At 42.7% G+C, this 12,996-nt stretch overlaps 1 protein-coding gene and 1 long non-coding RNA gene across 2 annotated transcripts; one reads left to right on the top strand and one right to left on the bottom strand.

Annotated features, from left to right (window-relative positions):
• Nucleotides 1-2,369: 2,369 nt before the first annotated feature.
• On the bottom strand, nt 2,370-11,444 carry pkdccb (protein kinase domain containing, cytoplasmic b). The gene is made up of 7 exons (XM_075410362.2): nt 10,731-11,444; nt 9,866-9,997; nt 7,933-8,204; nt 7,528-7,607; nt 7,113-7,220; nt 3,691-3,867; nt 2,370-3,399 (listed from the first exon to the last, which is right to left on the bottom strand). Exons 1-7 carry the CDS (start codon nt 11,331-11,333, stop codon nt 3,293-3,295), a joined length of 1,479 nt encoding a protein of 492 aa, XP_075266477.2. The 5' UTR covers nt 11,334-11,444; the 3' UTR covers nt 2,370-3,292.
• On the top strand, nt 9,373-10,053 carry LOC145422570 (uncharacterized). Its single transcript, XR_013903880.1, has 2 exons — nt 9,373-9,783; nt 9,885-10,053. It is a non-coding gene; the product is annotated as an uncharacterized LOC145422570 (long non-coding RNA).
• Nucleotides 11,445-12,996: the final 1,552 nt, after the last annotated feature.

The following is a 12,996-nucleotide window of genomic DNA, read 5'->3' as shown; positions in this document are numbered from 1 at the left end:
ACTTGTCAATTACACGCCTTAAAAAACAGAGGAACAGTGTGCCACACAGGAACACATGGACGGGAACGCTGTGTTTGAAATGTTTCACTACAGTGAAAACATCCGTAAACAAAAACAACTTATGGGAAAAAAAACCCTCAATCTTCAAAACTCTGTCCTTGGTTTCAGCCAAAAACAGAGTTAAGGGGAAAAGCGATTATTTTTAGACTCACTGAACATGCTGTGAAGATCTACTCGGGGGTTCACTAACCCCCCACCCCCTAGGCTCTCCAGCAAATCCTGAGCATAAAGAAAGACTCATTGTTGTTCCTTCGCTGCATCCAACTGAATAACCTAATTAATCTATCAACATTCTGCATTTTTAATGTATTTCAAAACATTTAAGCATAAAACAACATGTGCAACCTTTGCGCGAGGCCAAAACATCCATTAGCTCTGTCAAAAAGACTGCCAAGACAAACCCAATGTGACGCCAGAAGTTTTCCTCTTTGAGCTGATGTGGAGAAGGATGAACCACAGCTGTACATTTCACTAAATTACAGCTTATCACTTGAGGGATTGTTTCACTGCATTATCGAGGTAAAGACCTCATCTCAGGATAAATCCTGCGATGAGCTTACAGAGTCAGCAATTCGTTGTTGGTGCCTCTCCAAATTCCTGAGATGTGATTTGTGTGTCCCGACCTGCATGTGTGTGTATTTATAGGACACCAATCGATTAATGAGAATACCACAGGCATGTTGGAATGAAGACTAGGAAACTGCCACTTCAAAGCTAGGCCATTTAGCTTAGCACAAAACTTAGAAAAAGCTACCCTACTGCTATTAAATGTATACTCAGATGTATAAATGGCTCTTTTTTCTAGAAGGGAATGTCCCGTCACACCATTTCATGACAAGGAGTAACAAACTACCTTCTTAAATAGTGTTTGAAACCATACAACACCACCCAAAGTGACTATGTATGGATCTAGCTGATAGCTAGCACTAGCTAGCTTGATTGGTATAATGCATGCTAGTTTGTAATTAGTGTTAGAATTTACCTCATCAAAGAACAAAATGGACACAAACTTGGATAGCCTGTAAATATTAATAATGGGGAAGACGTGTTTTAAAATGGTATGAAAAGGACTTGTGTAGTATAGGGAAGCTATGTGTCATATAGCATATAGCTTTTCTGTACTGTGACATATTTTCCAGGCTAAGCTAAGCTGTTGTGTTTAATTTTTACCCTATATATTTATGCCCAAAATGCTGGCTTTGAATTATTTGATTATGTGTAAATTTCCCATGGTTTTTTTGTGTGAATAAATAAAACCTTTTACAAAACAGCACACAAATCAAACTGTGATCATTTTTCTTCTGCTCTTCTCTGACTATAAGTCATGTTATGTGTTGGGAAAATTTTCCCACCAGGAAACCAGTCCTTCTAGTTAACGTGGCTTTTGGTTTTGCCTTATCTAATCTGAGTCAGACTCCTTATCTTTATCATCTGGACTCTAATCAGCCGGCTTTGTCCAGACAACAAGGGGCCAACCTAAGGCAAAGACAATTATTTGTAGACAGGGACATGCCCTTTCAAGTCAGTGGCACTGGTATGGCTGAACGGTAAAGACTCACCGCAGAGCTATCTGGAATTTGCTGCTTCCATTTTTGTTTGAGTGGCGTTTTCCGGCGTGACGTAGGCGTGCCTTCTTGAGAAATTAAACAGATTTTTATCGCTTCTTAAACTGTGTGTGTGCATCAACATTCGCGTTTTACCTCAGAAGATAATAGATGAAGAGCCGTTGATGGCATGTGGCAGAGATCTCCTGTTCGTATCACACCAGGTATTTGTTTAACCCTCTCCTAGCATAAACTCAGTAGTTTCTGAATCTGACTTTACAAATCCCTCCACCCTGCAGACCTGCCCTTATCTCAACCTCGCCAGGTTACTTCTGGCAGGCACAGATGGCAGCCCATTCGTGTGCTAACCACAAACTGAGCTCTGATTGTCCTGATGTCTGCCTTTGTCTTACAGTAATGCACCCTCTCTCACCATGAGAAAGGGCTGGCACGTAAGCCAATTTACATGTATTAATTAAGGCTCATAATGAGCTCAGCGTGGTGGGGCATTAGAATGCATTCTTCTGGTATTATGCAAACTCTGTGGAGCTCCTTTCCTCTGAGCCATTCAGATGGGCTGCAGATAGTGGATGTGGGGGCATGCGAGAAGATAAAGGGCTTAAAAAACACACAGAAAACCAGGTCAGCACACACATTCTAGGCCCCCCTCCCCCCACTGAAACACACACGAAGGTGTTAATGAGAAGTAAACAGGCTGTTAGTTGCAGTTACACTGAATACAATAAAAATGCAAATGAACACAACTTTAAAAAAAACAGTAGAAACATTATATTTATATATCTGTACAAACTAAAAAAAACTGCACAGTAACAACACGGGAAGTATTAAAAAAACAAAAACAAAAAAAAAACAAATGAATAATTTTTCATTGAAAATAAAAGTATCACCCACAAGGTGCATGAAAGCTGTAATGCACAAACATGTAAGAACAATTACAGTCCATTTAATCATATAAATATTTAGGAATGAAACACTATAACTAAGTGCACAAAAGTATCTAAAGCAAACAAAAAAGACTGCTCTGGAATGGTTTTGATCATCTTTGCTCATTGTTGATGTGTAAACGCTTACATGGTTGTTGCCGTCTCATGCGGCGGTGCAGCTAAGCCAGGGAACCACGAAAATACAGCCACAACCTCTGCGCATTAACATCAAAGTGTATTTGTATAAGAGCTTGTTTTCCTTTCTCATCCTCGGGCTCCAAATGCTCAGCGACTATACTTCTTACCTCTTTGGTTTAAAAAAAATAAATAAAAAAAATCTAGCAACAGGGACTCGACCTCACAGTGAAAGCTGACGCACACGGCAAATAAAGGAAAGGTAAAAAGAAAAAAAAATGTCAAGGGCATGAGGCTCTCCCTGCTTAATTGTACCTGAAGGGAAATCCCTTTAAATAGTAGCTGGCAGAGGGGAGTGAGCTGGCAGGCAGATCAAACAGTCACAGAGCAAGAAGCCCCATAAATACATCACATTCAGTTGCTGGCTTCAAACGCCTCCTCGTCAGCCTGGTCTCCACGCTGCTCTTGCAGATCCACAGAGCCATGCTGCGTTTGACTTGTTAAACAGGAGGACGCGGTTCTCGAGTGCCACGTCTTGCATCAGTTCCCATCGCCCCGCTGTGTGCCATCTCTTGGTAACTCCCATTTTGACAGAAACTCGCTCGGACGTCAGGCGCTTGATTTTTCGACAACTTTTGTCTTCTTTACATAAACTTCTGACGTCCCATCAGGCACCAAGTGACTGAAGCCACTCCTGAAAGAGGCTAGGAGGCGGCCTACAGAGTAGAAAACAAAGAGAGAGACAGAAAAGCAGATCCACGTTAAACAAACTGGCAACATCAAGAAAGTGACAAGTCCTGACTCGAAAATTTAAACTGTGTATTTAAACTTTAAAAAAGCTTCACTGGAAGATTAAAAGGAGCAGCAATTGTATGCTTAGCACTTCTAGTCATGTGGCAGGTGTGGTTTTGTGGAAAGTCATACAACTAGTGCTTTTCCATGTCTACTTGATAATGGGAGATGGGGAACTATGTACCAGTAGAACCAGTAGAGGAGGCTTTACTAACCTGTCCAAGTCTTCTGCCCCGTCAGAGTGAAGCTGTTGCACTGAGAGTGGGAGTTACAGGTGTACGCTGCCTCTCGGGCACTGTGGACTGACAGCACGCAGCCCTGCTGGCTGTAGGATGGCCAGCAGCGGTACTCCACGTTCCCAGAAGTGCCCATCCCTCGCATCACAGTGTAATCTAACCACAGAAGAAGAGACGCCACTTCAGTACGTGAGGCTGCTGAAAGATTCTGAAATGCTCTCCAGGCATAAACACGGAAGTTTAGTAATCCCTGGAGGGAAAACAAACACGCTGGAGCACTGAAAGAAAAGAATGCTAATGAAAATAAAATAAGGGATCCCTAAATGTAAGACTACGTCTCATAGAAACACAGACTCTGGTTTTGGTTGGGAGATATTTAAAGAACAGATATTCTTATGATAAAAGGACACAAAAATGTTAGTGTGAAAATGTAAATCTACTGCTGGCAGAACAGGATTTAAAATGTGCCGATGGTCTGGAATTACCTCAAAGTGCTGACATACATTATTATGTATTATTTATAATAAACTAGCCAGCGGTAAAGTATTACTTTAAATTATTAATTAATTTGCAATATTTTTCTTAAATGAAAACAATAATTTAGTCGGTAAAATACTATGAAATACTTTTAAAAAATACAAGCCAATGTCTTAATTTCTTTTTATTTCTTTTTTTAAACATGGGATCAAAGAACAGAGCTGCCAAGCAGGAATCACAAAATGCTTTTCGCTTGAAAAATGATTTCTTATTTTACTCAACTAACTTATTAGGCGACAAATTGTTTTCAGCAATGTTTTTGTTCGAAATGCCAAAGCAGGACCTTCTGCGTCTGTCATCGTCTCTAATTATGTGTCAAACGTTTCATTTGACACCAGAGATTTTTTGCTCACACACACACACACACACACACACACACACACACACACACACACACACACACTCTCAATCGACCTCATCGTCCACTTTCCAAACATTTGCCGTACATTCATCATTATAATTCTTCCTGTCAGACGTCTTGTGGATCTGGCCTTAAATCATCTGCTACACATTAGCAGGAGCCATGAGAGGAACCCATGCTCACATATGCCTGCACACACACACTTACACACACACAAGAAATGGACAAAAGCCTCGTCTGTGAGCCCGTACGGAGGAGGCTCACTGTTACAAACTGTTAACCTTCCTAAATGGCAGGAGGCGGTGTGTGTGGGGGAGTATTGTTACGAGGAAAAAGACACGAGGATCTGCCTTCTGGCTCTGAGAAAAGGGAACAAGGAGAAGGAGTGTTTGGAGGATCCTTCTCTGGGGAGAAAAAAAATGAGGCCTGTTGGGGTGGCAGACCTCAGCTGTTAAAGAGACAAAGACATACAAGTCTCAGTGTTTAAGATGAAGAATGGGAGAAAGGACCTCGTTTTCTTTTAATATATAGAATATCATTTAACGGTGAATTTACGGCCCGGCCTATGCGGTCTCTACAGTTCTGTACACAGCTGGATTTATAGTTGCAGCAGTTTTTAGGAAACTACAGTATATCTTCATCAGGTTTCCCTCCATCACATCAGAGATGATCTCAGCTGCGGACAGCTTACATCCACATTACCTATGAATCTGCATCTGTCAACAATTTCAAATTAAGACTCTGGACCTGATGAGTCTCCCTCCCTCTCTCTCTCTCACACACACACTATTACACAAGCTTTAGCTCTGTTGCCATTTGGCTTCTTTTATAAAGATAAGTTGGGACTTTGGCTGCAGTTATGTTTTCTCTCTCTTTTTTTAAATTTCCTTTGAGGGAAAACATTTTAATTCATGTGGCTTTTAATATACAATCCCACAATTACTCAGTTTTTTCCCCCCTCAGGCTGTTTAATCATTTAAAAAGACAGTTCTGTCAGATAAGTCACATTGGAAATGATTTATTACAGCAGCCGAACAGAGTTTGGTTTCTGTGCTCTGAGCTAAAACGTGTTCCATATAAAATTGGTTAGCGATGAGTAAATATCGCCCCTTGGAGTGTGCAGGTGAGTGTGCTGGGGAGGTGGAGCAGGGTTGAAGCATTAAGGGCACTGACATATGTGAGAGGGTGATGGTAGAAATTTTGCAGCTTAACTACTGCCCCTGCCTCAAACCGGGGAGGGCGTGCTTGGTATATAATGTGAGGAGAGTGCGGCATGTTACATGTGTGCGACAAAAATGCAGCTTTTTTTCCAGTTTGTAAAAATGACTAATTTGGTGAGAACTGGACGAGAAGTTTAATACCTTTTTCATGTTAGTGCAGTGAGCATGCAGCTAACCACCTTAGCTTAGCATCTGGAATAAGGGAAATGTGGAAAAATATGCCCACCAGCCCTTCATATGCTTACTACTCATCTCCCTTTTTGTTAAATCTGTGTAAAATCTGAAGTGTGCAAGCAATCAGGACCGACTTTAAACAAGGAGATTTTTTAAGCTTCGATAAAGCTGGCCATTTCCCCAATATAGGAAATTAGGCTAACCAGATGCTGGTAATTTACTGGATGGAGTTGAATTCTCAACATGATTGAGCCACGAGCTTTATTTCCCCCAATATGTGAAACGGATAAGCCAAGCTGGTGCTGAGCACAGGCTTTTCCTCCACCCACAAATACCTCTGCTTCAGCTAATATGCTGAATTAATAAACACACGCATTTTTTCCCCCCACAGTCTTATCACACACACTCAGCAGCAGCAGCAGTCTCCTGGCACCTCCTTGTTAAGCTGAAACATTCCCTCCCGGTGTCAGCCTCGGCACCAGGGCCTCTTTACCCTGAATCTGTGATTAAATTCACAAAGTGCTGCTATATAAACAGTCCAGCATCTGGGGGGACGGAAAATCTCACCACAGGAACGCAGCCAGTCATTCTGTTATTAATATTTCATACGGCTGAGAGGAGCGGGGCAGGAGGGGGGGCGTGGTGGAAGCGAGTTGGAGAGAAGAAAAGTGAAGGACGTTCAGCGCTTAGGCTGGGCGAACACAGAAACAAGTAGGACAAAGATTTTGAAAAACTGTTTACGTGGCCGTTCTGCACAGCAAAAAGCGAGGAATTTTAAATGTAATGAAGTAAAAAAAACACTTCTTTTTAAAATGAACGCCAACTGCACTCTCTAAACAAAAGACATACGAGATTAATCTCACTTTGTTAGTCTCGTCCCCTCATTCCAGCTGCCTAATAAACCTGTCAAAACAGCCCCTTCTTTTTCAGTTTTTTCCCTTCTTAAGTAGAAAATGAAAACACAGGTGTAGACTGTCTGCTTTTCTCTACAAGTAGATTAAAAAAAGCCAAGCATTCTCTTCATGCTCACAAAAAAAAAAGGGAAACAGGTCCACAAGAGAGCCCAGTGTGCTTTTATATAAAGCAGCCTTCATTCCACGAGCGCTTACCTCTGATTATTGATGGAGGCAGGTTCTCCAGGTGTAGGCCAGACTTATAGAGGTGGAGGATGTGTTCAAAGGCCTCCAGCGTCTGATTGATGTCAGCTTTCAGCTCCCCTGGAAACACACGCACGCACAATGAATTCAATCTGGTTAAAGATTTAAGTGACTACAGGCATAAAGTCAGGCATTATGGATGTTTTTTTTTTTTACACTATGCTGTCTACTCCCAGTTGTGTGATCTCAACAAATAACTACTTGTATTCATTACTGTGTTACATGTCATGAAGCATCTTGTCTTGCTCATTAAAAGAAGCACTTAGGCAGAGGCATGTCATTACACGACTGCCGTAATGGAAAGATTTGCCTTCTGATCTTTAGTAGCGAGCGTCCCCCGTCATGTCGGGACGACTCTCATCCTCACCTGTGGCGTTCATGATGCGGTCTACCAGGTGTGTGAGGCTGGGCGGGGCCTGGTGAGGCAGCAGGTAGGTGAAAAAATACCTAAGGTCAGGCAAAGACACTCATTCAGAGAGAGAGAAAGTTGGGCAAGCCCTATCGCATAGCCGTCTCGCTCCGTCTCACACGTAAAGATCGTAAAGCTGTCAAAAAAATCGGAACCATTTTTAAAAGGAAATTGCTCTTTTTCCCCCCCACTGAAACTAACAATGCATTCATTATACTTTCCCCATCAAACTGCAAATTTCCAGCTGCACGTCTCCACTGTCAACACTTTAGGTGTCAGCTTGTTCTATATTTATGCAGTTATCCGTGTAGCCGATGCTCCTCCTATCTATCACGCAGTAAAACTGTCACTTTTTTTTTTTACCTGTAGGCGTTGTAAATGTTCCTCTTCTCGTTTAGCCCCTCACACACACCCCGAGCTGAGCAGGGCAGAGTGAAGTTTCTGTGTGGAAACTGGAGAGTGCAGTCTGCGTCTGTGTGACAGGTGGTCTCCTCCGCGCTGGCATCATCCAGGTCCGTGAGCTTCAGCGAGCCGGACACTGTGACAAACTGCCGAGGCTGGAAGTCCAACAGGGCCACGGAGCCCAGAGGCGACTGAGAGAGGAAGTGGAGGAGCCGGACCAGGTCCAGACACACCTGGAGATTAGAAACAACAAAGTCTGATCAGCTGGACTCGTGACAGTGGTGAAATATTGCTCAGGAATATTTCACGTTGGCCTTGAAGCGCTAAATGCATTGTCACTGAAGCCAGTTACGGTTTATAACCAGATAACCGTTGAAGTCATTCATCAAGTATGTACTCAGCTGTCTGACGTGAGAATATGCTTATTTTTTCTTTAATGTTAATATTTGTGATCAAATGTCAAGAAATGTTTTTAAAAAATGTATCAAATACAAATATAATTACAGGCGTCAAAGCTTTTTCTTGATTTTCATATATCATTTTTAGGCGTGTTGCACATGGTTTGGTCTGAAACTGATGAAAAACCAGGCTGCAGTGTTCAGAGTGATTGTTGTGTCATACCAACAAAATCCAAAAATACTACATTTTGTACAATAAAAGAAAAATACTAGATTTTTTTTTTTTTTGCAGAACCTAAAAGTTTTTTGACAATGACTTTAAATTTATTTCCATTCTCTCTCTCTCTCTCATTTTATTTTTTCAACCATAATTTATAATATAAAAAAAAAATCATAATCATAAGTAATTATCTTGTTAGTGAAAAATGTCATTTGGCCAACAAAAACCTGTTAAAAATATTATTATTTGACTTGTTTTCAAGTTAAAAACTGACTTGTTTTATCCTCTAAAAACTCAGAACATTGGACAATTTAATTAGGTTTAATTAAATGGCTAAAAATGGTTAAAACTGGAAGCCATGCAAAAGCCTTTCCTTTAAAGACGGCTCACCAACCACATTTGCAAACCATTTCCTGACACTGTTTTTATAGTACTCTTTAAATCCTATAATAAAAACAGAGAGAGAGGGAATAAGTAAGGCTACCAAAAGCAAAATTAAAGCATTAGCCATGTGCTAAAAGTGCATGAAATGCTTCTGTCACACTACAAACATAGCTGCAGTGTTAGGTAATGCTCCGAGTCTCTTGGACGTCGCTTGGTGGAATCGGGGGCATGGCAAAAACGGGGCTGGCTGAAACCAAACACCCCTGGATTACTGAAGCTTGCACAGATGCGATGTAGCTGAAAGTGGCCAAGCAGCTCAAGGGGAGGGTTATTATGAACTGCTATTTTGGTGATGCAGCAAAAAGTTGCCCACTGTTGAGATGATACGTGCAGAATGCCAAAGTACTTTTTGCCAGTCCAAAAACAAAACATGCATGCTCAGGCATTCCCCCCCCTTTCCAACCACTCTCCTTTTCAAACACATCCATGCGCGAAGGCGAGCATATCTGAATCCCTGGAGTGTAAATTCAGCCTTTGTTGGCTTCCACTGTGGAGCATACCTGTGATCGGAGGGGGGTTGCGCTAAAGCTGTATGTGTGCATCTAAGAGTGTGTGTCTGGGATGAAATGACATTCCCAGTCATAAGTGGATTAACTCCAGGGCCCATCACGACTCAAAACCTCGGCCTGATCAAATGTACCGAGGGACAGATGCCCGACCTCCAGGAGTTTCCAACATCGGCCTCTGTCATTTTTCAACCTTCACCTTTTCTGCAGACTTGAACAATGGCCTGCACATGCTCTGTGCACAGTAAGTGTGAAACAGATACCTCTAACTTCCCAGTGCGTCTGCAGTGTATGAGATAAATGACAAAACACGCCGTGGTGCTTACTCTGAATCTGTCCTCCCAGGAGCTCTGGAGCAGCTGGATCATCTGGAGAGGGTTCCCCTGCTCCAGAATGACTGTGACTCTTTCGGCCTCGCCTTCTCTTCCTCCTGGGCCCCCAGCACAGTGACCCTTCAGCTGCAGAGTGGAAAATAACTAGGTTAAGCCACAGTACAATAAAGAAAAGCAGGGTAGATCATGCTACTGTTTGTTTTTTACATTTTAATTCAGAGAAAGCAACAGGTTAAAGTCTCTTTAAGGTTTTGAGCAAAGATTGCATACAATGTGTCATCAAGCTCGCTCTAGCAGTTATGACTTGTGATAAAAATCTGAAAAATTACATTATAGCCAAGAGAATCCAGCACATCTCTGAAATGAATCAACTGGGCTGTCACACGACTGCAGGACACGAGAAAGAAACCCCTGGGTTTAGCTCAAACTTCTTCTAAATTGGGCTGTAATGGTTTGAGTGAATAAGCGCCAGGGGGTTTCAGATGCAACCATGGATAGTAGAGGAGGACAGAGTCACATTGTCTGCTCTCGCTAAACTGGACCCAAAGGTCAGAGGAGGGTCACCGAATTTAATTTAATTAGATGGGAAGGCCCTGCAGCAACCTTTCACGCAGCTCAGTGTGTGTGAAACAAAGGAAAATGTGAGCTGTAGTACGAGGATTATGGAAAATCTTCACTTTATCCAGTTTCCCCAGCTGGAACGCTCAGAAGTCAACAGTAGCCTCTGAAACTTCATGGCCCTTAAATAAACACCGAGAAAGACGCAGACTAAACGCTGTTTTAGCATTTGAACTCGCAACTTAACAATTTAAACTGATTAAAAAACAAACCCTCAAAGCAGAGGGAGAGGAAACTTTACCTTAATGACGTTCGGATGCTGGAGTCTTTGGAGAAGGACCATTTCTTTCCTCAGCTTGAATGAAACGAGTTCGCGACATCCCCGAGGATCTTTAAAGTCCTCCACGCACTTCCCCATGTCTATGCCCTGCTCGTTGACGAGTTTCAGCGCCACCGGCTCAGATTCCCCGGCTAGATTCACTTTGACAACCAGCTTGGTGTATCCCGATCCGAGGATCTCCACCGCCTGCATGTCGGCTAGGGAATCACAACCCATTTCATCCAGATGCGTTTTCCCGGAGCCAACTGTGATCTCATTCCACAGACTGTAATCCAAAGTCGAGTCACGCTGGGAAAAACTTTCTCCTAACAGTCCGTTTTCATCATCATCACCAACACCAGGTGAAAGCAGCGGAATAATTTCTTTTCGCCTCTCGTTGAGCTGGTGAATCAGCGCCTCGCGGAGCGAGGCTAACTCCTCGTCATCACCAGAAGGTGCGGTGGAAAAGTGCGAGATTCTTGCTCCAAACTGCTGCACGCTGCTGATCAGGAGCGTCACCAGAACTGAAAGAACCACGAAAGCCAGGAGGGCAGCCGCGCGTAAAGAGTTGCCCATCCCGGGCATTTTCACTCTGAGGCACGGCTACAGCTGCCAAGACGCACAGCCGCCGGCGGAGGTAATCGCCCTCTCAAGTGAAAGGGCTCCTGACTTTCTGCAGGAAGGAACGATCGGCTCCTTGTTTCCACCTCCCCGGGAACTCCCTCTAGAGGTGTGTCCTGCCGGCTCGTAACTTTACACCCGCCGGACAGCTTTGCAGGAGAGCTCGACCTCGCGTTGTCACACAGTGTGACTGGTTTTACAGCAGCAGTCATGGAGTTAATCTGAAGAAAGTCATGAAAAGTAATGAAAATATTTACTTAAAAGACACAAGAAAAGAAAACAAGTTGAGAGTATAGAGTATTGAAACGCGTAGATTTTATGTATGGAATGGCACTACTGCATATACCTCAAATAAACAGACAACGCGTAGGGTACTATAGGCTTATTTATTGATTGATTTATTTTCATTATAATGGTAAAAACAATTCAACCACTTACACAATCTGCCCAATAGGTGGCAGCAAAACACCTTTGTGTTCCTACTCACAGAAACAACAACGTGTTAATATCAACTCGACGATGAAAATAAACAGACACGCACTATTTTCTTCTTCGCTCTTTGTTTCCACGCCATATTTTAAGCCATATTTCTGCTTGCATCTCTGTTTTGAGCCGAATGTGTTTGGGCAACAGATCTCGAAACAGCACTGAAGCTTTAATGAAGCGTTTCCCTTCCCGTCCCCGTTCACTGGCAGAAATCTGCCACAGGAAATTACCATGGCTGTCACCTCAGTACCAGCCTCAAGCCAAACCCTCTCATTATACATGTGTGTCTGGTATCCAGTACAAGTCTGTCAGGCTCTGCATTATGTGGGTATTTGTGTGTGTGTGTGTGTTTTTGTGGCATGCTGAGCAGTTAAACAGTAAGTTAATCAGTGCCTGAAGTCAACAAGGCATTAGCAATGTCAGCTGCCACACAGGTGGATCAGAAAACTCCACGCCAGCGGGCTTTTGTTCAATGTGAGGCCAGCGATTCACAAACGCAAACCTGAACACTAAGTTTTTAAAGACAGATCTTAAGTCAGATCAGATTTAAACAGCCACACCCCTCATCTATGACTTTCACAGTTTGTTTAACCTAGTATGAATCAGTGCTGACCATCATGAATCACTTATAACAGACATAAATTGGGCCACGCTTTCAGATTTAAAGCCGTAAAACGAGACTTTTCATCTCTCCTACAAAACTTTCTCACAGCCTCCTTTTCTTGATCTTCGGCTTTCTTTCAATAAATTATTCCCTTCTCCCCTCTCAGTGGTGGCCTCTCACAGACAAGCACCCACTGCCATGATTCATATTTATAACCAGATCCAGACCAGCGGCCGCCTCATTAGCACACTTTCACACAGGTCTGCTGTGTCACAGTCACTCCTTTCTTTTTAGTCTGCTGTGCTTTGGCTAGTTCTCTTCTCTTCTCTTCTCTTCTCTTCTCTTCTCTTCTCTTCTCTTCTCTTCTCTTCTCTTCTCTTCTCTTCTCTTCTCTTCTCTTCTCTTCTCTTCTCTTCTCTTCTCTTCTCTTCTCTCTAATCAATAACAGCTCCACAGACTGAGGTATGTAAAATCCACACCAAATAATGATTTTTACATTCTACACAACGTATATAGCTGCACTTCCTACTTACTCAG

The sequence above is a fragment of the Astatotilapia calliptera genome, chromosome 19 (genome assembly GCF_964374335.1).
Source record: "Astatotilapia calliptera chromosome 19, fAstCal68.1, whole genome shotgun sequence".
In the NCBI taxonomy this organism is placed as follows: Eukaryota; Metazoa; Chordata; class Actinopteri; order Cichliformes; family Cichlidae; genus Astatotilapia; species Astatotilapia calliptera.
This window is presented reverse-complemented; position numbering and strand designations above follow the sequence as displayed.